Source organism: Branchiostoma floridae, chromosome 17 (genome assembly GCF_000003815.2).
Source record: "Branchiostoma floridae strain S238N-H82 chromosome 17, Bfl_VNyyK, whole genome shotgun sequence".
In the NCBI taxonomy this organism is placed as follows: Eukaryota; Metazoa; Chordata; class Leptocardii; order Amphioxiformes; family Branchiostomatidae; genus Branchiostoma; species Branchiostoma floridae.
Window position 1 is genome coordinate 6,709,255 of NC_049995.1, and position 27,500 is coordinate 6,736,754.

General features: G+C 40.4%; 3 protein-coding genes across 5 annotated transcripts in view; 2 read left to right on the top strand and 1 right to left on the bottom strand.

Moving 5' to 3' along the window:
• The window catches only part of LOC118404260 (zinc transporter 2-like), a 42,494-nt gene extending 39,768 nt beyond the window's left edge, over positions 1-2,726 (bottom strand). Inside the window, exon 1 of the mRNA XM_035803312.1 lies at positions 2,559-2,726. The gene's annotated coding sequence lies outside the window, so the exon portion shown is untranslated. The remainder of the gene's footprint in view (positions 1-2,558) is intronic.
• A 1,244-nt stretch (positions 2,727-3,970) lies between these two features.
• LOC118404266 (prefoldin subunit 1-like) lies at positions 3,971-6,471 on the top strand. 3 transcript variants are annotated; one of them, XM_035803324.1, is made up of 4 exons: positions 3,971-4,090; positions 4,613-4,748; positions 5,616-5,807; positions 5,927-6,471. In XM_035803324.1, the coding sequence occupies exons 1-3, from the start codon at positions 4,028-4,030 to the stop codon at positions 5,798-5,800; spliced, it is 384 nt and encodes a 127-aa protein (XP_035659217.1). In that variant the 5' UTR covers positions 3,971-4,027; the 3' UTR covers positions 5,801-5,807; positions 5,927-6,471. The 3 variants fall into 3 exon arrangements, with proteins under 3 accessions (XP_035659217.1, XP_035659218.1, XP_035659216.1); XM_035803325.1 differs by having other exon boundaries at positions 5,616-5,800; positions 5,922-6,471; XM_035803323.1 differs by having other exon boundaries at positions 5,616-6,471.
• Positions 6,472-11,190: 4,719 nt separating this feature from the next.
• On the top strand, positions 11,191-23,343 carry LOC118404261 (neurogenic locus notch homolog protein 1-like). The gene is made up of 12 exons (XM_035803315.1): positions 11,191-11,431; positions 14,078-14,247; positions 15,659-15,796; positions 16,725-16,866; positions 17,369-17,482; positions 17,668-17,781; positions 18,764-18,877; positions 20,596-20,709; positions 21,017-21,130; positions 21,848-22,088; positions 22,634-22,690; positions 23,143-23,343. The coding sequence occupies exons 1-12, from the start codon at positions 11,341-11,343 to the stop codon at positions 23,318-23,320; spliced, it is 1,587 nt and encodes a 528-aa protein (XP_035659208.1). The 5' UTR covers positions 11,191-11,340; the 3' UTR covers positions 23,321-23,343.
• The last annotated feature ends 4,157 nt before the right edge of the window (positions 23,344-27,500 follow it).

The window sequence follows — 27,500 nt, forward strand, 5'->3', positions numbered from 1 at the left end:
CTTTATTGTTAATACTGCAGAACTAAACTTACCCAAACGGTTGGTGACGACTAAGTCTTCGTAAATGAATAAATCGAGTTCTTATATACTGAAGGCAGATAAGCTTAGATCGATTCTGTACGCGGCTAAACAACATGCAATGGCGTTTGAAAGGGTCCTAAACTCCAAAAGGGAGCATTCTTTTGCAGCTAGAACTAGCGCCATTTTGTTTGTTGACAACGTTAAAGTTAATCCATGGTCAACAACATACAGTCTGTCAATGTCGTTGTTACTGCGAACAAAGGTGAACTTGGAGGCGTTTAAAGGCAAGCTAAGAAATATAATCCCGAGTCAGAACTTCAATTATCAAAGTCAATATTACCACTATTCAAGGAGCAAATATTCGATGCCGCAGTGGCACGAGGACGCCGTGAAGTCTAATTTTCGTGGGTTACATTATCTGTACTTAGCTCGGTTGGGCAAAACTGTACAATAAAGGTCTTCATTCATTCATTATCTAGGGAATCCTAGGGTGACTTGTTTCGGCGCCGTTTTTAATCGCTCAAATGATGAAATAATGATGCAAATGTGGGAATACAGTGCAGTATATATAAATTTCATGCAGATTGCCTTATCCAGATTATCTCCACTATTTCACAATAATACATGTATTAAGTAGGTTGCCTTTAAAGATTCATTTATTGAGATTTACAACATATTGTGGAAGGATTGACATATAACAGGTGACTATCCCCTTTGCAAGATGTCAACCTGGAGACCAGACTGGAAGGTTTCATCCACTCACATCTGGAAGAACCCCAACTTTTTTCGACAAGTATAGTGGGTTCTTTAACAATAAGTCAAATACAACAAGTATATTTTAAGTTCTTGCCCGATGGCTAATTGCAAGTGACAAAATGACATACAGACAATGGTAATCAGTATAGTAAGCAACTACTCTAGTCTAAATTATAACGCTAACACGCGCGAGTTTTGTCTCTCCTCAAACACGGGACCTCGATATCCATCTAATGTCCTATCCGAACGACGTCCCTAACCGTAACTAGCTACTCATTTCCACCTGAGTGAAGCGAGGAAGGTCGTATTAAGCACCAAGGGCACACGATCAGTGACATGTCATCAGACCCGGGACCTCTAAGTTCAGGGCCAAACGCCAGCCGTTACGCCACATGACCTCAATGAAAAGCGTCGCCCGCAGGCCGATTTGAGCTGTCATGAATAAACAAAATTTCTAACAAAACAAACAGATGAAATATCAAATTTCCCTTAGCGTAACATGAAAAAGTCTTTAAGGAACAACTGAAAATAAAATCACAAGAAAACAGACAATAAAGATTTTGTTGTGCCGAAAGTATGTGCCTGTCTGAGTTTCAGCCCAAAATTGAAATCAAGACTTGTCCTCTTTAGATTTGTCCAAAATTCTAACATATATAAACAGTCAATACTGTACATGTATCCTACCAAAACATTTGATCCAGTGTCACAAAAGTACCGGATGTAAAGGGAATTGACCTATGTGACCTTGCCCGTCATTGCAAAGGTGACATGAAACTGTATGAAGCTGCGGCCCAGCGATTTGACAAAGCGCTCAACGGTTTTCATAGATAAAGCATACATACACAGCCCGTTGCACTACCGACGGAAAATGCCAGGTGGAACGTATTCGAACTTGACCTTTCTTTTTACAACCGCCACACAACTATTATCAAGATCCATTGACAACTTCTCTGAGTTCTATATTCTGTTGACTTACATACAGACCCAACAAGGCCTGGCTCAACCGTTTTCATACTTCTTGGTGACGACAACAACGAACGCTTTACGTATTTTGTTGCATCAAAGTTTACTCATATTTGTACGTTTTGCATGATATTCCCATCATAAAGTCAAGAGTAACGTAAATCCAACTAGTTAGGACTCAGCGACTCAGCCAACGTGCCGAAGTCCAGTGATGCAATGTATCTTTTTCTTAATCCGAAAAGATTAGACCTGTACCAGTACTAGTCATACCATGATTGATAATCTGTGCAGTTGGTGTATATAAGCTTATAGACTTATAAGATTCATCAGGACTTGCGATGTTAACTGTATCTCTGAGTGTTATATACTTTATATGCCCTTGCCTCTTCCCTCATGACCTCAATGAAAAGCTTCCTGCAGGCCAATTTTAGCTTTCATGAATAAACAAAGAATCAAACAAACAAACAGGTCTGATCTTCAAGCAGATGCTAGAATGGCAAAATTACAAGGTTCACAACGTGCCTGGATGCTTCGTTTTTCGTGATACACTGCGAGGGTTGCATGCCAAAGAAATCAACAACAAATCAACAGCAACAACAAAAGGGGCAGTCAGACTATGCTACACGATTATCCATTCGAACATCTGCTTGAAGAGTAGAACCATCAGTGTCAAACCTTTTATCCCAACATCTGCTTGAATATATCAGAACAGTACGTGATCGATTTTCTATCCTATCTTGGAGGTTTAACTTTAACGCAAGTCCGACAAGTATCCCCCTCCCCACTTCATGGGATAGTAAATGTGAGAAAATGTGTACCAGTTTAGTCCAAGTCAGCTTGAAGACCTCAGCATACCTTTAGTACCGATACCAGATAGCAGGTGGAAACACACATCCCCTCAAGAAAATACTTGACTGTTTACAGATCACGAAAGAGGGTCGTCTTAAGGTTAAGACACTGTGTTAATAAAAAGGATTAGACCATGTAGAACATTATGCCACAGCAGGACGTACAGTGTTTATGAAGCAATGGTCACGTGGTTGGGTAGACAATGCAGTCGTGCCGACATCATGATGTTGTCTGACATCCGTGTCACATGGTGACAGCTGGCGCGGAGGGTTTGATTTGAAAATATCGAAGAATTCCACTTTGTCAAGGCCTGTCCTACAACAGCAAAGAAACTCCAGGAGCTAAGGAAGCTTGCAGGATGCAAACCGCAGTGGAAAAAAGATGAAGAAAGACTGAATGCAGCTATAGGACTTTTTTATAGATGCAGAATGCAGTGCCTGATGATGATGATGATGATGATGTCCTACTTACAGTAGAGAGAGAGAGAGAGAGAGAGAAAGAGAGAGAGAGGAAGAGAGAGAGAGAGAAAGAGAGAGGGAGAGGGAGGGAGAGAGAGGGAGAGAGAAAGAGAGAGAGAGAGGGAGAAGGAGAGAGAGAGAGAGAAAGAGAGAGAGAGAGGAAGAGAGAGAGAGAAAGAGAGAGGGAGAGGGAGGAGAGGGAGAGAGAGAGAGAGAGAGAAAGAGAGAGAGAACCGCTAGGATATTGGAGATTTCTTTTGTACAACCAGAATGTCTCTTACCTGCTGACGTTTCGGATGTCTATCAGAGACATCTTCCTCAGAGTTTGTAACTGGAGTTCTGCTTCTTGCCGCTATATGTAGCCGATGTAGGAGGCGCCTTTGTGGCGAGAACACAATCCAAAACGTGGTTGAGTTTGTACCCACTTCGTAATCTGAAATATCCTATGTTCCAGCCTGATGAAATTCTTTTCCATCTAACGTCCTATCCGAGGGACGTCTCTAACCGAAACTAGTAAGTATTCATTTCCAGAATATAAGAACTAAAACAAACTTTTCATTAAAACTTGACATGGAAAGGAATTAGTACATTTTGTCATTCTAACATATTTCCAAGAAGATGTAAGAGGGGAATCATTATACGCACGTCTTTTGGTTAATGCGTTTTGCGGACTCACTGGACAGCCAGAACACGTTGCTATGTCACGTCCCAACATCTGCTTGGAAATTGACTCAAACCTCACATTGACTTTTGTGCAACGTTGGGATGGACCATTGAATAAAAGGGTTGTTCATAGTTGAAGCCAGTTTGCAAACGTTTAACCTCAAGACATGCAACTATACATATATAGAAACATTATTTTTATATAGGAAATCATTAAAAATATATTGTTACATTTTATTTTACGTAGCTTTATCATTCTAAAATTTTAAGAGACAATATATCTCCCCCAAAATTGAAGCTTACTGTAATATTCCAAGATGGCGGTTCCAGCAGGCTTGCCGGTGGATCAGGAGCTGAAAAAGGCCTTCCAAGAGCTTCAGGTGAGCAGATATGATATTTACCGTCTTGGTTTTTAGTCAAATAAAACATTGAGATCATAATGGTATGCTGGTGAGGGCTGTAGAATTCTAAATGTAGGCGCAGAGGGCGAAGTAATTTGGAATGTGGGGAGGGGGGCGGCATGGTATCTTGTCCAAGAAAAATTCTGTCCACGGAAATTTTTTGTAAAGAAAAATTGAGAATTACAATTACGAACTGCTCACTTCTTTCGCTGTTCATGTACAACCGCACCACTCAGACTCTAAGACTGTGTACCTCCGACCTAGCGTGCAGTGGCTAAACATAATTTTGCCTGCTACTAGTAATTTCTTCATTTACAAACAAACTTTCACAAATCTAACTTTTGAGATCAGTTGGGCTGGCTGAAATGGAACTCTCACCGCTAATAACACACGTCAGTGCAGGCATTAATTTTTTGACTCTACAGTCTTTTTAGGGTACCCACAGGGAGAAATACATGAATGAGTTTCCTTAAACCCTAAAACGAGTTTCTTTTTTTCTAGACTAAGATGATCAGCACCCAGCAGCAGCTGAAGGTGGCTGACGCTCAGATCGAGGCTCAGCGCCGGCTGCAACAACACGCCAAACTCACCGACAAGGAGATCTCCAGTCTGCCGGAGGAGACACGCGTGTACGAGGGTGAGAGCTCAACCTTTGTTCTTACTCAAAGCCTTTCATATGGTGGCATAACACAGTATTTATTGGCAAACCCTGTCCTCAATGGTAGTTCAGGTATAACGTCCTTGAGTATAACTAAGGTAATGCGCCAAAGTGTATCTCCAGTCTGCCGTAGGAGACACGCGTGTACGAGGCAGCTTTTCTTATGGTCGCATGACACAGTATTTATTGGCAAAAATAATGTTATATAACGTCCTTGTTTGGGTGTAAAGTAGTGCACTACGGTGTATCTCCAGTCTGCCCAAGGAGACACAAGTGTACGATTTTTTTTTAAATTTTTTTCATTTACTTAAAGTTCACCGCAAAACAAGGCTGTTGGAGCCACTTAGACATTTTGGGTTACAATACTGTATAGTGAAGAAAGATGTGTGTTAACCCTTGACTTAAACAGTTGTAGATTGTATCCCATGGGAAAGCAGGTCCGTGGAAGCTCATTCCATAGCGAAGTTGTTCTTGTTCAACCTGTCGTGTTGGCAGTCTTCCCCAGCTGTTTAAGGCAGAATGATTCTTCAAATAGACACAAAATGTAGGCAGGGTTTTTTTTAGACTAGAATTAGAGACAAATTGCAAGAGGGAGTACTGCAATTGAGTTGTGCAACCAAGTGGGGGAGATAGGTTCTCCCTACCACAGTGTGGAGCTTCCAAGGGGCCAAACTTATTACATTGTATCAGACAGATCACTGGTCAATCAGAATTTTATGCTTGCCAGAGGATCTGCTCCCATGGGTAAGGGGGCAGGTAGCAGTGATGGTCAGGGCATGAGGGTGCCCCCTTTTCTTTGTTTAAAAAAAAATCCCTGTTTGTTGTCCACCCCCACCCCCCACCCAGGTGTAGGACGGATGTTCCTTCTCCAGCCCATCCCCACCGTCAGGGAGAACCTTAAGACGAAGATGGAGTCTTCAGACGAGAAGATTAAGAAGCTGCAGAGCAACAAAACTTACCTGGAGAGGAATGTGAAGGAAAGTCAGGAGAACATCAGGGAGATGATCATGCAGAAAAAGGCTGCTAGTTAACTGGAGACACCAATATCATAGCCTGGTATCCAGCCATATTATAGCTCCTGAGTCTCTTCTGTCCTTTCTGCATATATGTGTTTGTGGAGAGGACAGAAGAGACTTGGGAGCTATTATATGGCTGGATACCAGGCTATCAATATCAGAGAGATGATCATGCAGAAAAAGGCTGCAAGTTAACTGGACAGCACAATTGGGACTCCTAGCATCAACTGTAAATGTGTTTAAGTTTGGAGGGATTTAATTTCCAACACTTTTGTGTGTGTTTGTGTGTATGTTTTACACTTGTCTTTACAGATTGTGGATTGTTTTGTAACAGTTAGATTCAAATCTATGCTATCATATACAAATGCTCCATTTTAGACAGATGGACATATGATACATTTGTTTTTGACTATATTACTGACAAAGCACATATGAATGATTGATTTGATTAGACATTTGTTTTATTACAATATAATACTCTCACACTGCAGGGTGGATTTTATATGTATGTCAAATCACCCATCTCTGTTAGTATCCTGAAATTGTAACCTGATGTCAATTTAAACACAGATACATGTATGATGTATTGCAATGTCTATCTGTGTTTGTGTGTAATTGACAAGCATTTCAATCATGATTAATTGTGTTAGTGTTTGAGAAATAAATAAACTGGCATCGTGACGACATTTTCATTGCCAACTTCTATCTACATCAACAACAGGCAAATATAGTGGTCATGTTATGATCCATGCCTGTAGCCAGGATTTTGGTTGGGGGGGGGGTTCTTTTGAGTACTTGTGGGACCATCGAGCGCCGCAGGCGCGAGACTCACGCCGAAGGCTTGAGCTGCCTAGGGGGGTCCGGGGGCATGCTCCCCCGGAAAAAATTGAAATCTTGATCCTCTAAAACGCCATTTCCTGCATTTTGGCGGGAAAAATTTACTAGCTAAGTTTACTGTAATGGAATTTCTATTAAAATACACAAGGCTTTTGCCAAGTCTTTGAAGCGAACAAAGGCACGAGGTATCGCAATGGAGGTCCGGAGAAATTTTGAAATCTGGACCCTCTGAAAAGCCATTTCCTGCACTTTCTGGGGCAAATTTTGCTGATAGAACCACTAAGATTGAATGAAGTGTCTATCGGTGAAAAATGCAAATCAGTCATGCCTTTGAAAAAAATCTTGGACATGGAAAAGTGGACCTTTGAGCGTGAGGATGATGTTGGTTGCCATGGTAAGGGTGTGGCTTGTTGTCATGGCTACAGTTTGCTCATGGCTTGAGCCACTTTAGAGCTAGTTCTCCTGCCCAGAGCAGCTGAGATGAAACTCCCCACACTGGTCAGCTTGTCCAGGTCCACTCCCTGTAGAACACACAGTACAACATGTTAGAACAGAAAGTGTGCACTTATAAATATAATATAGAACAATTGCAATCTTTTCTGAAGGTAAAGATAAAGGTAGTAAGACCCATTGCCTTTTAATGGCAGAAGGGATGTGGGTTGTTATTCACTGTGTCTGGAGTACCGTATTGGAAGGTGAAGCCCATCCCTCTCCTTCCACTGCCTTTTAAATCCCCAACCGAAGTCAGGTACCCATTTTTACACCTGGGTGGAGTGAGGAAAGTTGTATTAACTGTCTTTCCCATTAGTATGACATGATTTGAACCCAGGACCTCCGGGCCAAACACCCTGCAGTTATACCACACAACAGAGGTCTCTTCTGTCATTTTTATAAGAGGTTGACAACTCCCTGCTTAACAGTGCATGAGCAAAGGTAAAGGTTCCAATGTTGTTAACAGTTCATAAAATTCATGCAAATACTTATGCACCCCAAACACAATCTTACCCTGTGGACATAGAATTCCTGTCGCCGCACATGCTTACTAACTAATGTGAGAAGGCTTATACAATTCGTTAAGCGCTCTGTCAGATTTTTGTCACAGAGCGCGGTGAGAGCACCGCTCTAATGGAAAGGGGTATTAGTAGAATCGCCAATTGCCAACGGCAGAGATTGTGACTATTACTGAGATTTCGATAGCTATCTCTACCGGTGATATATGTACTAGTTCTCTTCGCCAAGAAGAGTATGAGATTGCTGACTTGGGTCTGTATGTAGGTCAACAGCATATAACTCGAGAAATTGTGGATGGAACTTTGTGATTTTTGGTAGGTGTGTAGCGGTTGTCGAAAGGGATGCCAAGTTTGAAAATGGGTTACCTGGCGTTTTCCTACGGTACTGCAGCGAGCTTGGTATGTTTTTTGCGGTTTGTTTTGGGCAGCATAAGTCAAAATCTAGCTGGGCGATTTTCACGAAACTTGGTAGGTGTGTAGCGGTTTTGGAGAGGAAGGTCAAGTGCGAAAATGGTTTACCTGGCTCTTACCTACGGTGCTGTAGCGGGATTTGTATGTAAGTGCGTTTGTCTGTATGCAAGATAACTCGAGAACCCTTGAATGGATCCTGATTATATTTGTTAGGTGGATGGGGGTTAGGAAAACAAAGGTCAAGTTCGATAATGGGCACCCTAGTGGCTGCCTAAGGTACTGCAGCAAAACTTTTAATTTTGACACTTCGTGTTCTGGACATGCTGTGGTCATGATTTTTGAGTGGTAGATAGCCCTTGGAACAGAGAGTAACTGCTGTGAGTTTGGACCCCCTAGCGGCTTTTTGGGAACTGCAGACACCGATTTCCGTTCAAACTTTGGACGAGGATAACTCGAGAACGTGTAAACGGATCATCAGGATTTTCAGTATGTAGATAGAATGAGTGATGACTTATACAATGTAATACTAATTATGCAAATCAGTAGCTAATTTGCATAATTAATGAGGAAAGTTCATAAATCCATGCCAACAGCATTTAACTCAAGAAGCTGTGAATGGATTTTCATGATATTTAGTATTCAAGTAGCGGTTGCGGAAAGGAAGGTTGTGTTTGAAAATAGTTGACGTAGCATTTTCCGTTAGGACGGTAGCGGGCCGAGTGTGTGCGTCCGTTTGTTTGTGGAATGCATAACTCGAGAAGCCTTGAAAAAATCCTGATAATATTTGGTAGGTGGGTAGGGGTCAGGAAAACGAAGATAATATATATGATAGTGGCCCCCCTAGCGGCTTCCTAAGGTACTGCAGCAAAACTTATTAACAGAAATAAATTGTGCTCTATATATCTCATTTTGACCTATATCTATGGACACAGCTGTTATACAGATGTTTTGCTGGAGCTGGACGCCCTCACACTGGGGACAAAGTCTTTGACAAGCATGAAATTCTGATTGACCAGGGATGCTACCAGGTCATCTGTCAGGTCACAGTCTGGTTTTTGGTAATATCTGTGTGTTTGTGAGGAACATAGTTCATGCAGTCATTTGCTATTTAGTAATACATGAACAGGACCTTATTATTAAAGTCTTAAATAAAGACATGATTATTTGGCGAAGAGATGGGTTCGTTGAACTCTAGTTAAAAGCATGTTTTCGAAACGTAATGCTTTATTTATGGCTAGCTTGTTCGGAGCTACCATGACATTTACATCACTAGGCGCGTAATACTAACCTACATGTTTGGTGTTTAGGCCATGTTGATTATATTACTGTCAATGCAGAAACTTTCGCGGTGGTTTAATGTTCACGGTTTTCGCGGTGGCTGCTTTACCGCGAACTTAAAACCACCGCGAACATTTTCCGTGGCAGTAAGATCCTACGGTGCATTTTGCTACCGCGAACTTAAAACCACCGCGAAAAGTCATTTTTCCCGCAACCGCGCAATTAGGTCCCCGCGACCTTAAATGCATTTACAATATATTTATGACATCCTCTGGGAACTCCAAAACAGGTGCGAGAGTGCGAAACAATTGCCTTCGTTATGAAACTCATGTGGTCAGGAAGGTTGAACAAATGACTTAACACACAGAATATAGTATAGCGAACAATATATTCTTCATTTTTATTCCTTAACTTCTTATGAAATGACTTTGGCTTTCAAAGATGTTAGTGTCGGATTGTTTGGCGCAATTTATGTGTCAAATATTTGCTCATTTTATAGCTGCTTTGAACGATTCAGAGTATGGTTGAAAACTTTTTGTTTGAAACGGACAAAAATTGACGCATATACTATTAATCGAATCGACGTGGCCTGCGGGTGAATTCTGAAAATATCTCATTTAATAGGTAGGCGTAGACATGTAAAAAAAAAAACAGTGATAACATTGTATATGTTTACGGGGCTTTTTAATTGGACATCTGTCCAGCCAATAAAAATCCACCCAGGCACATAAACATTTGTGGTGCTTAACCGTTAACGGCCGAGTGGCTAAGCCAAAAGATACGAGATCGAGGGGTTACGAGTTCGATTCCCAGATCCTGGCATCCCCGGGTAGTTTCTTTTCTCCGACCAGGTGTAAAATGGCTTCCTGGCTTCGTTTAGGGAGGTAAAAAGTTAGTAAAATGGGGAGGGATGGGCTCCGCCTTCGCCTACCGTGCCCTAGACATTGTAGAAAACACCCCACTGCCCGTCCACAAAAAGGCAATGGTACTACCATCTACCTTTCACATAAACACAATGTAGTGAATGCCATGTAGATTTGGTGAGATAAAAAGTTTGAACAAGCTCCGATTCTCATTTGTCGATTGCAGGCAATAAAAGCAATTAGCAATGAAGAAAATTAATTTGGCTCTTATGATGAACATGATTGCCATATTCCAATCTACAATACAGCTTCCTAATTAAAGAACAATATTTGTAAACTATGTGATTTGGAAAGAAGAGGTGGTGGATTCATATAAATTCGTTGCCTATCTATAAAGAAAGGGCAGCATAAACACATGGTGAATGATAGGTATTTCATATTTGTGACATTATGTCAAATGAGTTATGTAAGATGAGCATTTCAACTAGAATATCATGCAGATTAGACGGTTGTTATGGTTACTCATTATATTGCTTGGTGAAGGCATGGGGTCGTTGGATTGAAAGTGTGTAGAAACTGTGAAGACAGGCTTATGATGTTAAAGGCACAGATGACTCCGTTACATTCATGTTTATAAGTTCCTCTGTGGTTATAACGTTATATTAGAATTCTACATTTATGTACTGAGCAATGGAGGTTAACATGCTCAAAACTCCCAAAAAATGTCTCTCTTAAGTGGACTCTCACTGCACTTGCGGCACCGTTGCGGCACTGCGGGGTTTGCAGATGGCACAACGAATTTCAGAGATAAAGAACGAATTTTCATCCGTTTTGTGTCTTTAAAGTCATACTTTTACGTTTTATGCCATATCTAAATCATCAAAAATTGCAAAAATAACAAAACAGTGCCGCAGTGAACGAACCCCGCAGTGCCGCACCGGTGCCCCAAGTGCAGTGAGAGTCCACCTTAAGCGGGCTGTTTTGAAGTTAATTGGAAAATTAGAGAACGCCAATGATTTATTGTCTTATTATCTTCAAACGCTTCGCGCTTGTGTTTAGGTAGCAGAGGCGATACAGAGCTAGGTTGTAAAACTTATTGGCTACACGTTTCGACGTTTCTAAGTTGACCACTGTTGCTGGCTAGATTTGCTGCAAGATGGCGTGTTGTGGTTTTGTTCGGCGGCATTCTTATAACATGGTTATGGCAGCCTTGCTGGCAGTCGGACTTACTACTGTTGAAGCACAAGGTAATTTTTCTGTTACTTGCATAGTAGTGTTAAAGGTATGCTACGTAATTATCTTTGTGTCCCCCCTAGTTAGACCCTCCTGACTGTAAGCAACAGCTTCCAGGCCTCCAGTAGGCACCCTAGGGGGTGGGGTAATGAGTTTATCACACTCCAGCTGGCTACAGGGGAAGATCTTCTTCTTTTCAAACACTCTATTTTTTTCCACTTCAGAATAGCATATAATCATGCACTTAGTCTATTTTGTAGGGTATCAATAAGCTGAGGTTACATTCCCTTCAAAACTGCAAGAAATCTTGCAAAGATTACGTTTTTCAAAAACTGGTGCAACTGTCATCAGACACCCCACTGTGCAGTCAGGCACACAAGACACTGATAAGCCAGATGTGGGCGTGTTTCCCTAGGAAGCATGGAGGTCCATGTAGGAAGAACACAGTTTGTAGACATCATCTGACATGTTTGTTTGATGCACTGATGTTGCAACTTCTATCAGTGAGCCTTGATATTCAATGCTAAAGGGTAGACTTAGCTTACTATATAAAGAAATGGCAGGAAAATCTACTTTTTGTATTGTCCAAATATTACGTAGCATAGCTTTAAGTTTAATGCAAACTCTTATCTGAAGGGTTATTGCAAGTACCACGAAAATGGCACTCAATGGAAAAATAGCATTGTATGTGACTTCTCTAGTCTAAATACTGACGCTGAATTCTAACTTATTTAGTTTGACGTGTATTTCTGGAAAAGTGACAGACAATGGGTCAAGTTTTTTTTCCAAAATGAGTTGCCGGTTCTGTGATATGTATGGATGGAAAAGGTTTTGTTTTTGTCTGAAAGTACGATTAAATTAATTGGCCTCTTTAAAGAGCTCCTTTTTTAAAACCAAATAATGATGTATGACGTGATGTGATATGACGCTATATGTTTTGTATATTGACACAATGATATGCGCTCATCGTTGTAGGTTTATCTTCCGTATTAGAAAAACAATAACAGTTTGAAAAAGTGTGGCGTACTGTGGTGTAACGGTAAGAGTTTGGCTCAATTTTAAAGCCTAGAGACTCCAGAGTTTGAGCCCCCTGATACGTTCCGACGTTGTGCACGTCAGAACGTAGCAGGGAACGAAAAGCATTTTACTCATTTCTGACCCTGGGAAGGCATTTTACATGAATTTCCTCACTTCACTCACGTGACAGGTGAAAATGAATAAGTAGCTAGCTCTTTTTAAGGACGTCTTTATATGAAGGTCCAATGTTGGATGAGACACGCCTGAAGCATGTTAAAGAGCCCATGGCCCAGCACACCATCCTGGTTGAGTAGATCAATGAAATTTGTACAAACATGTTGCGTAACGCCAAAAGGCAGTTTCCTAATTTTTCGGATTACTGGGTTTCGCAATGCAAACAAACATCCTCTCGATCGTAATGTACATTCGACATCAACAAAATATAGACTAAGTTATGATTATTTCACACATTGTAATCAATGTAAACTTTTTTACCACACCTATCTATTAGATAGTTTGGGGGATTTCAACATGAAAAAATTCTTCTCGTTGTTTGTTTATTCCTTAATTTCATTTCTCTTTGTTTAAATTGCGTGGAACTTTATAAACGTTGCCAATACTTTTCAGAACGTTGAATGTTGCCCCATTCAAATAAAATACATACTTACATGTATGTGAATGAATACTGCGAAGACTATTAAATGTATTTTGCTTGCAAAATAATCTACCTTCTCCCTCTTAATCATTCGTCAATGTAACGTATGATTTGATTTCCCTAATATAAAACTTCATAAACCATATAGTACTGTAAATGCAGAAATGTTCGCGGTGGATTAATGTTCGCGGTTTTCGCGCTGACCACTTTACCGCGAACTTAAAACCACTGCGAACATTTTCTATTATGGTATTAGACTGCAGTCTATGGTGTTACCACGAAGTCCCTTTTCCCGTTACCGCGAAATTAAATCCCCGCGAACTTAAATACATTTACAGTATTACGTAAATTGGTGCAAGCCTTAACTAGTACCTTTACATGTTCTCACTGATCGTTCTAGAGGTGACCTAAATCCGGTAACAATATTAAACTAGTGACACTTTTATACAGGTTTGCTGGTCTTAGTTAAATGAGTTTACGGCGTTTGATTTGTGGCATATATGTAGATTTTCAGATATATGTGTTTATACCCCTGTGACATTTGGCGAACATCGATCGGACGACGATTCTGCGGCAATCGCCCGAGGCTAGCTTATAATAATAACTTTATTGCACAACAAAGTGTACAAGGTACAAACTATGGCTCATTTGTGACATGCACGGTTTTCAGGTGAAATATACACCCAACCCTCTGTCGATCTTAAATATGGCCAATCTTCCATCGATACGCCCGAAGATCGTGGATAATGTGACAGGGGTATTACAAAACTTTACTGCAATTCTTTCCGATCACGGGTGGTGAAAGATTGTACATGTAGATGCCATCTGAACGTCTGACTCTTCAAGAAATTTATCATTTTGCTTGATGTACTACCAAAAACTTCGACAATAAGATTTTGTTTTGATAGCGTTCATATGTAAGTATGCGTGTAGATGGACAGCTTATAAAAGTTGATGTTGGACATTGGTGTGTTTGATTATAATTTAGCACCGGATGGATGTACCTTTGCTCTGGGAATGAAGAGCGGTTATATCAAAGACGATCAGCTTACGGCTTCCAGTTGGAACACGACGTGGTACTACCAACCCTGGGGGGCCAGGCTCAACGGGACCAAGGCCTGGCAGACCAACACCACGGACCCGTCACCATGGTTACAGGTAACGTCACCACATATACGTCATTCATGACCCCGTCACCATGGTTACAGCTGACGTCACTAACGTGATTAATGCGCTCTTTTCATGGTAAATTCTCGGCAGAACTTCACTCATTTGTGCCTCCAATGCGAACTTTCTCTACAAGAACCCGTTTAGCCACCTCCACGGAGCAAAGCATCCCTTTTCCTCCATAGTCCTCCAAGTAGGAGGAAGTTCCACGCGGAGAGCTTCTTTCCTAGAACAACTTCGCTATGAAATAAGCTACCACGGACCTGCTTCCCCAGGGGGTACAATATGAAACTGTTTAAGTCAAGGGTTAACAGACATCTTTCTTCACAATACAGTATTGTAACTCAAAACGCTTAAGTGGCTCCATGAGCCTTGTTTTGCGGTGAATCCTAAGAAAATAAAAAAAATGGCCCGTAGTTACAGATATTGAGGTCACCACCTGTGGGTCATAAACGATATCTTATCTTTAAGGGGGTCATAGAAAGCTTATTTAATGTGTAGTGCTAATCTTATGAGTAGATGTGATATCTTCTTTATTAGATTAGGAACAAACATGATTGAATACAGCAACACAAGGCCGCCGCGGCAAGTAACTTTATTAGATTTTGTCGTCATTTATGGGCAAACCAAAGTTAGCTATTAGCTTCCATCATAGTGGCACCGAAATTTGAAACCTTGATAACGTTTTGTCGTCTACATGCTTATTTTCTATTAGAAATGTCAGTCGTTAACGTTGTCAGAATGTTCCCCATTCTCGAACAAAGTAGATGTCATGTTTTACCTAACCTTCAAAAGCTTTCCCGTCACTGATTTGCATAACAACTCAGATACCCGTGGTCGAATGGCAACATTGGTGTAATAAAACGAATGTTTGTCGGCATGAGGTTTTTTTGTGTGTATGTATGTGTTTGTGCGTGTGTGTGTGTCTGTGTGTCTGTGTACCTGTGTGTGCGCGCGCGCGTGTTTGTGTATTTGTGGTGGTGTGTGTGTGTGTGCGCGCGCGTGTGTGTGTGTGTGTGTGTGTGCGCGCGCGTGTGTGCGTGTGTGGTGCGTTTGTATGTGTGTGTGCGTGTGTGTGTGTGTGTGCGTGCGTGTGCGTGTGTGTGTGTGTGTGTGTGTGTGTGTGTGTGTGTGTGTGTGTGTGTGTGTGATGGTTTCTTTTATATCATAGCGGCTTTTACAGTATTACATCACAAATCCAAGTTCTAATTCCTCATTTTCTGGACAAGGTAAGGCCCCAAGTTTTGGTTTGTAGATAGCTCTTATGGTAAGGATGAAGTGGCATAACTTTGGGTCCTCAGGCGTCGTTTTATCTACATGGGGGTAATTCATTACAACATGATAAGGTTAAGCCAAGGGTTTAATAAATTTTCATGATGACCTGTTAATACTTTTTCTTCAGGTGGATCTTCGCCCGCCAGTCATCCCTCGGTACATCACGTCCGTCCAGACCCAGGGTCTCTGGGCGGGCTGGGTCGCTTCCTACACCGTAGAGATCAGCAACGACACAACGGACTGGATTCTATACGAGAACGGAAAGGTTTGAATGTGCATATAAAACGTGTACATTTGTTAGTTGAGAGCTTTAACCCATTTTCAAAACAAAATTACCAGAATACAAGTTTAGAGAATTCGAATGTCAAATGCTGCAAAAAAAAATTTCCTGCGATTTTCAACTGTCGGAAAAGTTTTGCTAGACCAAGAAAAATAAATATCTAATTTTAGATCAGTGTATTTCAAATTACAAACTTCTGAAAAGGCCAATAAGTTGTGCATCTGGAACAATTTTTTTTGTAGAGCTTTACTAAGATATGAAAAGATCACTTTTTTTTCAAAGCAAAGTTCTTTCTTCAAAACTAAGGAGTTACATAATAAACGAAGTTTTTGTGACTGTCTGTGACCTTCTTTATGGCAACGTTGTCTGTATCTATTTATGCGATAATACTTAATATTGGGACCGCGTAGCGCAGAAAGACTGTGTTCGGCCCGTGACCGAGAGGTCGGGGGTTCGAATCCGGCTGCCGTGTTAACGATCTTGTGCCCTTGGGAAAGGCACTTTACACGACTTTCCCCACAAAAATAAAAATGAAAATGAGTGAAAAATGAGTACTTAACTTCGGTGAAAATGAGTACTTAAATTCGGCTAGGGCCGTCCCTCGGATAAGACGTAAAATGGAGGTCCCATGTCTGGGGAGAGCCATACCCCAGGCACGTTAAAGAACCCCCACACGTGCGATGGTGCGGTGTGCGATGGTGCAAAATCCTTCCGTCTAAAATTGGTGATCCATTGGTGGCAATCATCCCTAGCTACGTTGCAAAATGCCCCAGTCATCATTGCCCCGAAGAAGGTGACAGACGGTCAGCGAAACGCGAAATATTATGATACTCCTTAGTTGTGAATAAAGAACTTTGTTATTGAGTCATTCACGAGTCTGACATAATTATTTTCGGAATTCTCAATTTTACAGAATTTTACTGGCAACAATGATGGGGGTTCAGTCGTACAGGTCGATGTGGACCCGCCCATTTTTGCCAACTTTCTCCGGATCTACCCGAACACCTGTCATGGGACGTTATGCCGACTCAGGATGGAGCTGATTGGCTGCGATGGTATGACGTCATAAATCAATCATTCGCAGGCAGCGCAGAGGCGTTCTGCATTCGCAGACGTCATCAGATAGATATATACATAGAGAGAGGGAGAGAGAAATATAGAATAATTGGAAATTCAGAAATAGTTTACGGCGATATACGTGTTTGGCGTGTTTTCGGTTAAGATATTCAAGTTCGAAACCCTTCACACCTTGAATCTCGAAAGAGCTAAACGGGTTGACCCTGCCTTTGGGTAATTTTTACGTAAAGCCATTTGTATCCATATTTGTATCTCTTGTTGCCCACTTCTAGCTAAATCGAATTAAAATGTTTTAGAGTAAAGCGGTTCTTAATGAATGGTTTTCCTCAAGAAAATTGCCCAAACTGGTTATGACACATGATGGCCGTTGAAAAGTGTGACGTAAGCAATGGGTCATACATGGTTGGAAGTTGGTATCTTCCCCCTCCTTGGCTCAATGATTTATGTGCATTTTATCATTGAAATATTTTTGCTTCCCAGGAATTGATCACTGTGTAAATGTGACTTGCTTGAACAACGGAACATGCATAGATGGGCTCGACGACTACAGGTGCGCATGCGTGCCTGGATACACCGGGAAGGACTGTGAGATCAGTAAGGATTTGTTTTCCATTTGTTGTTATTTTTTTACGGTGAGTAATAACATAGCATATGTATTGCATGTAGCCTACATTCCAATACCACCACTTTGATGTAATCAGTAAGTGTATGCGTCCTTGAAAATGTGAAAATCCACACTCGAGTCAGGCATTTTTTAATCTTTATTTCTGTGTCAACAGATATCGACGAATGTGTGTCGGGTCCATGTCAAAATGGCGGCACCTGTATCGACGGTGTTAATGGCTACAGTTGCGCATGCGCACCAGGGTACACCAACCAGACATGTGGAATAGGTAGATCAAATTTCATCAAATTTCTATAATTGATAAGAAATATTATGACAGAGAATTTACTAGAATACTAGAATAATATTTTGGTTTAATCACATAAGTTCTTGATGCACCATCATAAAATTTATTACGAGCCAACGATTCGATAACCATCTTCCATCTTCGTCAGGGCTACGGCCGCGTGGCGCGTTGGTACACCCGATCCCTCGATCTCGGAAGATAAGCAACGCGCGGTCCGGATAGTGCTTGGATGGGGGACCAACCAAGGACGTCCGGATTGCTGTAGCCTCACGAAGTTTTCCACGAAATTTTATTCCGGGAGGGACGTAAAACGACCACGTTAAACAGCCTCATTACTCATACTTGGGGTACCTACTGGCTGGCAAAATACACCAGATGATTATTATTATACTGACTGGCTTACAGTGCACTGAAATTCTCAAAACTCATATCACAAGGAAAGGAAAGTAATACTTGTTGTTTTGCATTCAACATTTCTTCTATGAACGAATGTCGCTGCCGATATCACTGGTCGGACCGCGGGGATTCCCCGTGTACACGGCCGGCATGTTTCTGATCAGCGTGTTTGGCTTCAATACGATGTTTATAGAGACTTAAAAAGTTGTTCATATAAAATTGTAGTACAAAACGTCAGCGTGGCTTCTTTTTTTTGTCAATGACAACATTTACTACTTTGTAATAGCGAAATATATTTTTTGCGGTTTTCGCGACAATGGGAATAAGCTGACGGAAAAAAAATCGAGCTGGCTAAAGCCCTGACTGAGAACCTGTAACTCCTAGCTCTAGTGCACTGTAAACCAGTCAGTATATCCCTGTCATCAAAACGTTGGCTCCTAATAAAATTCATGGTTATGCATCAAGAGTTTTGTTATTAAGTATCTTACCGACCAAATGAAATTATTCACCGAATAGTATTGCTTATTTTCGCTAATCATTACCTGTTTTTTTTTTCTCTTATCAAAAGATATTGACGAGTGTTTGTCTAAACCATGTCAAAATGGCGGCACCTGTACCGATGGGATTGACAGCTACAACTGCACATGCGCAGCAGGTTACACAGGTCTGACCTGTCAACTGGGTACGTCATAAGAAAAGCTATTTTTCTGATTTTGATTAACGATGCTATACAATTTAGATACTGAACAGTTGTTTAAAAGACATTTGGCGTAGCTACCTATATGAAGTCACCAGATTCTGCAGTCTTTCCTATGTCTATCATTTGACATTCCGAGAATAATTTTAAACTAGAGTTCGGGGACCTCATACCTCCATGAAATATTTATTGCTTTTTGTGGATGTTATGTATGTTGATGGTCGGTTGTATTTGAGAGTAATGGATATTACTGTTATGGGAGAGAACTGGTTTTTCATTCAAAGACAAAAACTATGTCCATCTGATTAGGAAATATAAATATGTGACACTTGAAGTATAATGTGAGTTTAATAGATCGACGCCATATGGTAGCGTGGTGTTCTTGAAATATCCTTCAACCAATACCTACATGTAGGATACGGGGACAAGTTGATGCCAGATATATATCATAGCCACGCATAGAGTCATAACGCCATGCGGAGCACAAAATCTAACAGCGCAAACGAAGTATAACACACCAGGTCAAAAAGCTCGGGGTTCCCCAACCAGCTGTCATACACCTCACTATCTGCTTGGAGCTAAGCCCATTAACAAAGGCTTAAAGCACGATGCCTGTTCCAATATATCGCAGATATAGGGGTGGTTTCTGATATTATTACATCAATTATAACGACAGATACGGCGCCCAAAATCTCATCGCTTTGAGCTTTTATCATACTCCACCAACACAACAAGTATAAAACGAATCCATTTAGCCATTCTTGAGTAATCTTGTACACAGATCCAAACAGCTGTCGTAGAAATCACCTCACTATCTGAGATGAGCTAAGCCCATTAACAAAGGCTTAAAGCACGATGCCTATTCCAATATATCGCAGATATAGGGGTGATTTCTGATATTATTACATCGATTATAACGACAGATACGGTGCCCAAAATCTCATCGACTTGAGTTTTCATCATACCCCACCAACACAACAAGTATGAAACCAATCCATTCAGCCATTCTTGAGTAATCTTGTACACAGATCCAAACAGCTGTCGTAGAAATCACCACACCGTCTGAGATGAGCTAAGCCCATTAACAAAGGCTTAAAGCACGATGCCTGTTCCAATATATCGCAGATATAGGGGTGATTTCTGATATTATTACATCGATTATAACGACAGATACGGCGCCCAAAATCTCATCGATTTGAGCTTTTATCATACTCCACCAACACAACAAGTATAAAACGAATCCATTTAGCCATTCTTGAGTAATCTTGTACACAGATCCAAACAGCTGTCGTAGAAATCACCTCACTATATGAGATGAGCTAAGCCCATTAACAAAGGCTTAAAGCACGATGCCTATTCCAATATATCGCAGATATAGGGGTGATTTCTGATATTATTACATCGATTATAACGACAGATACGGTGCCCAAAATCTCATCGATTCGAGCTTTCATCACACCCCACCAACACAACAAGTATGAAACCAATCCATCCATCCGTTCTTGAGTAATCATCTACACAGACAGAGACACATTACAGAAAATATAACCTCCATTCCATGACATTTCATGGAGGTAAAAATTGTAGAAACAAAAGCCAACAGCTGCAAACACATACAAAACAATATATCCGGCTTTTGTTGGGGTAATCATCCCGGTTTTATGTCAATGCTGTTTGCTGAATGAATGTTTTTTTTCCAACAGAAATTGACGAATGTCAGACCGGCCCATGTCAAAATGGCGGCTCCTGCATCAACGGAGTTGACGACTACAGTTGCACATGCGCACCAGGGTACACCGGGCAGACATGTGGGATAGGTAGGCTATACTGACATCTATTCCTCGTGCTAGTCTATGCATTTGTTGGTCTCGACCGAATTACATAGGGCCAATATGTATTTTGTATATTGAATTCGTATTGGTAGAACCAGACTTGTCCTTGGCAATGAAACAGATTTTTGCCGATCCACCCATGCATTAATTAATACAAAATAAACAAGTATCTATTTAGGTAGAGGTGACTTTGTATAGATAATTCTGTATGTCAGTAGATGTTAATTTTTCTTTAACTTTTTAATGATGTTTAAATATTTGCCTGTTTGCTAAACTAATGTATTCTCCATAGACATTGACGAATGTGTGCCCGGTCTGTGTCAAAATGGCGGCTCCTGTATCGACGGAGTTAATGGCTACAGTTGCACATGCGCACCAGGGTACACTGGGCAGACATGTGTGATGGGTAAGTCATTCTACTAAAGATAAACCGATCATGCCAGCAACTCAGGAAGAATAAAAAAGGATACAAGCCAAGAGATAACAGACATTTTCTTTTTTCACAATCCAGTTTTGTAACCTACGAAAACGCTTGAGTGGCTCCATGAGCCTTGTTTTGTGGTGAATCCTAAGTAAATAAAAAACAAAAACAAGACAGGTTGATGCAAATGAGTCAGGTAGTCCCTGTTGTCTATGTACAAGAGGTAGTATGTAAAATAGCGCAGAATCCCAAGTACCGAAAGCTTCGGTACGTAGGCGTACGTTCATGTTAAGGTGGTAGTCCTACGAATCGAACTTTCCGTCACTTGGACCCGTTTCCAAAATCATTTCTATTTTCTCGAGTAACTGCTATTTGGAGATTTTTTTATTATTACCAGGATGTGTAACCTTCATTAACCTTATATTAAATGTTAGTATGTGCATCAGGGCATATGTAACACATTTTATAGCTGCCCAGAGCACGCACTCAAACTTCGGAACAACTTTTTTTTTACCAGCAATCAATAGGGACCCCACATTTCAGTACCAAGGACAACGCTAGTGAACGCAGCAACATTTTACTTTGTCACAACCAAGGGCTTAGGGAAAGGGTACTTGTCAGGGATTCCTGTTTTTAAAGAAAAATGCATTACGTTTTGTCTAACAGCATTCTCCTTTTTTTCATTCCCTGTACCTACTATAGACTTAGATTTGTCTACAACAAACTTGCCCCCAACTGTAACTCCAACAGCCGTCAAGGACAAAGTAACAGTTGGTGTAACAGAACCAGGAGCTTCAGGAGGGACGGACTTCCTCTCCGTGTCTGCCGCAGACGTCGCCTGGATCGCCCTGTGGACAGCCGTGGCCGTGGCCATCTTACTGCTGCTCATCATCGTCATAGCTCTCTGCTGCTGCCTGGTCAAGACTTGGAAAAAGGACAGAAGGTGAAGACTGTTTTCATAAAAGCGATGAAAAACAATATGTTATGTTTGTTATGTTGTTACTCCAAATTTTCTTCATTCAATGACCGTTTTTAAAGGTAAGGCACTAGGTACATACCTCCAAATTTTCGACGGCTGACAGTCCATCTTGTTCAGGGAGAGTGACCTAGTCTCGATCTCGCGAGAGAGCACGAGACTAGATCAGGCTTGCATGGATCATCTTGTAATGTACTTGAAATGTACTTGTAATGTTGTTGTAATGTTGAGTTTCTTGCAAGTATAAGAATATGCATCAACTGCATACAATTTAGCATCTCACTTACTAAGCAGGTTTGATAGATCTAGAAATATGACGTTTTGAATGATATCAAATTATGCAGAAATATTGAAACACACTAATATTTGGGTTTTCCTGGAAACATTCACTTCTATGAACTTCAAGTTAGCTATTGGAAAATGTCATGGATTTATACTACAAAAATATTGCAACTGTACATATGAGTGATATGACCAACAAGAATAACATATATTTTCTCCTTCCTTCCAAGGGTTGAGAGTAAAGAAGAGTTGATACTTGCCCAACGTGATTCAGCCGTTGGCGTTCGGTACGTAAAACAAACACACAATTCGACAGGCCAAAAATATTGTTGACAAGAATATAAACAAGGCCTTTTATTAATTGCCATTTTTGGGTTTAGCCAGTAGGTATGTTTTGTGCGGACCGCTTTACAGTATATCATATCATACTGTCAGTACTGACCAATATAGAGTTTTATCAATGACAGCATGAGGTTTAAACTAATGATCAATTGTTGAGGCAATACGCAAATGCCAGCAATGGAACATTCTACTCAAGTTGGGTTTTGTTTTTGTTTTAAGCAGAAGAAGACAAAAAACACCACTTTTTTCTATAATTTGCCCGTTCTATTCTCAAATAAAATGAGACTTAATCTTCGTTTGTGAATATAGGAATGTAGGAGAAAGTCGTGGTAACTTCGTAAAACAATTTTGTTCTATATTGAATGATTCAATGCCATTATTAACTGCTCTATTCTAGCCGACCTCGTCCCCACAAGCTATCGCCTGCAGTCCCGTTTCCAGCAGAAAGGGGGCGTTGTGACACCACAAAGAAGTCACCTCCAAAAGTGAGTCTGACGGATGTAGAGACGCCGGTGGTCATCCCCCGCCCGTACGTTCGGTCCTACAACTCACCGTGGGACCCACTGGACTTTTAGAAAGAAGCCTGTCATGTTTTCTCTCGCCCTTCACAATGATTTACAACCGTAGCCTGGAAACTAGTGTTCTGACGTCTATGTAGTAAAATATGATGTCGTCGAAGTGTTGTGCTTCTTTTTAGAGCTTTGACAGGGTTATAATGTCGACTCCGATCACTACCTCTCTACCGGCGTTACCGTCACTCAGACTCTGCTAGCTCGTAATCTCCACCTAACTCAATCTCCACCAAAACGAAATACCTGATATAATGACAGATTCTGCTGGAGATGCACAGCTAAAATCAGGAGAAGCCAGACTGATGCACAAGGCAGAAGATTTCAAAGCGAATACCGAGACAAGACCTTATACACTTCAACAGACCTCAATCGGACAACAGATATCACTCTTGTATGGGACTGTTGAGCTATAGCCAAATGTACATGTTTGCGCCGAAGGTTACGTTCATACTTCAACATTGACTGCCGAAAATACCTCTTTAACTCAGTGTAGATATGTAAAAGGAAATATCTCAACATCACAATGTACCTATCTTAGAGGCTGTTTCATTGGGCATCGGTCCAGACCACGGGTAAAAATTGAAATTCACACTTGTAATGAGAACTTTATTCCACGTCATTTTAGAGCTTATATTATTACACGAGTACAAGTATGGGAAGCGTCAAACAGCCGTGCAGCTTACAAGAAGATACGTACGTACAAGATCGAGAGGTAGCGGTTTAGATTCTTGGCATCACTAGCTATAGCTAGTGTAGGAATGGGTACCTAACTACGATCGGGGGAGAGGGGTGGGGTAAATGCTGGTGTAATGATACGTATGGGCTCCGCCTTTCACAACTATATATCACAGCGTATAGCAATCCACTGTCCCTCCGACCTCAAAAGGGCAATCAGAATACAATCTATCTTTTACATAAACACGATACAACGTCTATCATGTAGACTTTACGAGATAAATGTTTGCGCAAGGTCCGATACTCTTTCGTTGATGACATGCAATAAAAGCATTAGACGATTAAAAAAAAGATAAGTCAGCGCTTTTAATGACAAAAGTTACAACAGTTTGCAACAGATGATCATGAACATAAATATTGACCGCTGCCCTATACAACAAGATATATGCATATGTGTCTACAATATTTCAAATATAACTCCCTAAAGAACATTGTTTATGTAATTTGAAAGTGGAGATAATGTACAGCATCTATTACCTATGAAATGTACAATACATCAATACGTCAATAGCGTCAATACATCAAAGGCACTGTGTTATATACGCGTATAAACTGTCAATATATATGAGAGAAAATTTCTTAACGCAACGATATTACCACGACTTTTGTATGACCAACAAAAAAACTACAAAATAGTAATACGAAATAAGTTTACTTAGTATATATAAGCAATGAAGGCTAACATTAGATATATGATATTCATGCTAACAATAAAAGATATCTCAAAGTCTGCTTGAATTCGATTGGCAAATTAAAGAACACCAGTGATTTATTGCATTGTTATCTTCAAACACTTCGCACACACCTTTAGGTGACAGAGGCGTTACAGAACTAACGTTGTAAAACGTATTGGCTACACTTAGGCCGACGTTTCTAGGTTAAACTCCGTTGTTGACTAGATATGCTTCAAAATGGCGTGCTATGATGTTTGGCGGATTTCTTACAGCGTGTTTATGATAGCTTTTCTCGCTGTCGGACTTACGTATACTGTCGTTGAAGCACAAGGTAATTGTTTCTGTTACTTACATACTAATGATAAGTTTAGTACCACGAAAAGTGCGGAAAAACAAAGTATTCTATGCGACTGCTCCAGTCTAAATTCATTTAGATTGACTTCTTTCTCTGAGGCAATGGACGACAATGGATTCAGTTTCTGATGAAATATGTGGTCAGATGTTAGGAGGATATTAGTTTATTTTTAAGACGTTGAGAGAAAAAGATAGCCTTTAGTGGCCTCTTTAAACTTTAAAGAGCTCTTTTCCTTCGTAAGCAAAATATACGTATTACGTGATATACATAACACATGTTTTGCGTATTAGCACATATGATATTGGCTCCTCGTAGTAGGTTAACCCTATTCAGACCGGGCTTTTTTGGTCATCCCTGGACGGGGGGGGGGGGGGCTTTTGAGGCCCTCCACTTCTAAGTCCTATAACTCTAAAACGACGTGCCGTAGGGCCACCAAATTTTTAGGACATAATGTCGACATAATATCTGACAAGTATGTGACGTTTGACGTTACGTTAACGTAGGATGACGTAATTATGACGTCATCAATTTGATTATATTGGCCGGAGCCATGAAAAAGGGGTATTCTCAGAAAATTTCAAGTTATGCAACAGAAATGCAACAACAAGTGCAGATAACAGAATGATAAAGTTTATTACGACATGTGTTGCCAATAGCAACATCAATGACGTCAAAATGACGTCATAAAATGACGTCATGCACATCCAAGATACGAGTTGGGCTCCGCCATATTATACCCACCACCTTGAATTTTCAAAAATACTTTTTTTGCAACAAATAATCACAAAGGGCAATGGAAATAGACTAAATTCATTCATTTAGATGGTTTTTGATGAAAAAATACCAGGTAGTTACAAATTTTAAGGGAAAATTAGCTTGTTATTGTTGATCTGGCTATACGGTCCGCCATCTTGGATTTTGGGCTGATGACGTCATCAAATTAGCATAATTTATGCATATATAATTATGAAAGATATGCTTAATAATGTTAGATTTTATTAATGTAACAAAATAGCAGTAATATAGCAAATAAATGTGAAAAATACCCTGTTAGAACCAAAAATAGTGATTTTTGGCAAAACTGCCTGTCAACAAACGGTTGCCATGGCAACCCGAAAAAATGGAAAATTTGTCAAACTTCGGGAAATTGTTGCCAACAATATTTTAGGAAAAGTCACTAAATTTGGTGGCTCTAGCGTAAGCCGTTCTGGCGTTATAGGACATCGAAGTCGGCGCGGGCCTCAAAAGCCCCCCCCCCCCCCGGTCTGAATAGGGTTAACCTTCCGCACTCGACAATAAAACACCAATGTGTAAATAGTGGCTTCGTGTAGGGTGACCATTGGGTTTGTCTCAAAGCCTAAACACCCTGGGTTTGAATCCTCTGACATGCTCCTATATTGTAACATTGGCAAAAGCACATTACAGTAATTTTCTCGCTTCACTCACTGACAAGTTAAACGTAGGAACTAGCCATTTTTGTTCAGGGCCGTCCCTCGAATAGGAGGTCCCGTGTTTGATGAGAGTCACACCTGGAGCATGTTAAAGAACCCAACACACTTACGAGTCGAATTTATCCCGGTGTAAGTGGATCAATTACATCTGCCCGGATATGCAGATTATACTCTTCAGTATAAATCTAGTGTGTTATGCCATAAGGTAGTTTACTGGGATATGAAATACAAACAAAACTCTCTCGATCGTAATGCGCATTCGCAATGAACAAGATATAGACAAAGTTATGATTATTTCACACACTGTACTAAATGTTATCTCTAAAACCACACCCATGGAATAGCTTAGTGGTTTTGAACACGACCGTATTCACTCTTCATTTGGACCTTGCTAGTTAATATTTTTCTTTTGAAATGTGATAATTTCTTGATTTCCTTAAAATAATTTCTTTGTGTTTACTATGTTGAAGACCTATACAAGTTTTGAGAACCTTTTAACAATAAATGGTGCAATTTCTTCGAAAGAACGTTAAAATTTGTCCCTTTTAAATCAAATGTATCGATGATATGACAAAAATTATAAAAATGCTCTTGCAAAATAAGATGCTCTTACCATCTTAATCCTTTGTCTATGTAAAAGTATGATCTTAGTTTCCTAATATTATACTCCATTACCCATATACGCAATCCACATTTTGCCCTATTTTTAGGTGAAAGCTTTACCCAGTACTTGAAAATACCCTCACAGATCGCCCTAGAATTGACATAAATCCGTTAGCAATATCTTACTGGTGACACTTTTATACATGTTTGCTTGCCATAAATGGGTCATCATAGAGGAGTTTAAAGAGTTTTACTGTGTTGGTTTTGCCGTATGGAGATTTAGTTATAGATAACGTAAAAAATTGTTGTAGCTGTTTTCAATCAGGGATGATTAATTAAGATAGTGAATGTTGTATAGACATCTG

Coding starts and splice junctions, on each gene's coding strand:
- LOC118404266 (XM_035803323.1), top strand. CDS start 4,028: ATGGCGGTTCCAGCAGGCTTGCCGGTGGATCAGGAGCTGAAAAAGGCC. Junction 4,091..4,612: donor AGGCCTTCCAAGAGCTTCAG/GTGAGCAGATAT, acceptor CTTTTTTTCTAG/ACTAAGATGATCAGCACCCA. Junction 4,749..5,615: donor GGAGACACGCGTGTACGAGG/GTGAGAGCTCAA, acceptor CCCCCCACCCAG/GTGTAGGACGGATGTTCCTT.
- LOC118404261 (XM_035803315.1), top strand. CDS start 11,341: ATGGCGTGTTGTGGTTTTGTTCGGCGGCATTCTTATAACATGGTTATG. Junction 11,432..14,077: donor TACTACTGTTGAAGCACAAG/GTAATTTTTCTG, acceptor ATTATAATTTAG/CACCGGATGGATGTACCTTT. Junction 15,797..16,724: donor TTCTATACGAGAACGGAAAG/GTTTGAATGTGC, acceptor TCAATTTTACAG/AATTTTACTGGCAACAATGA.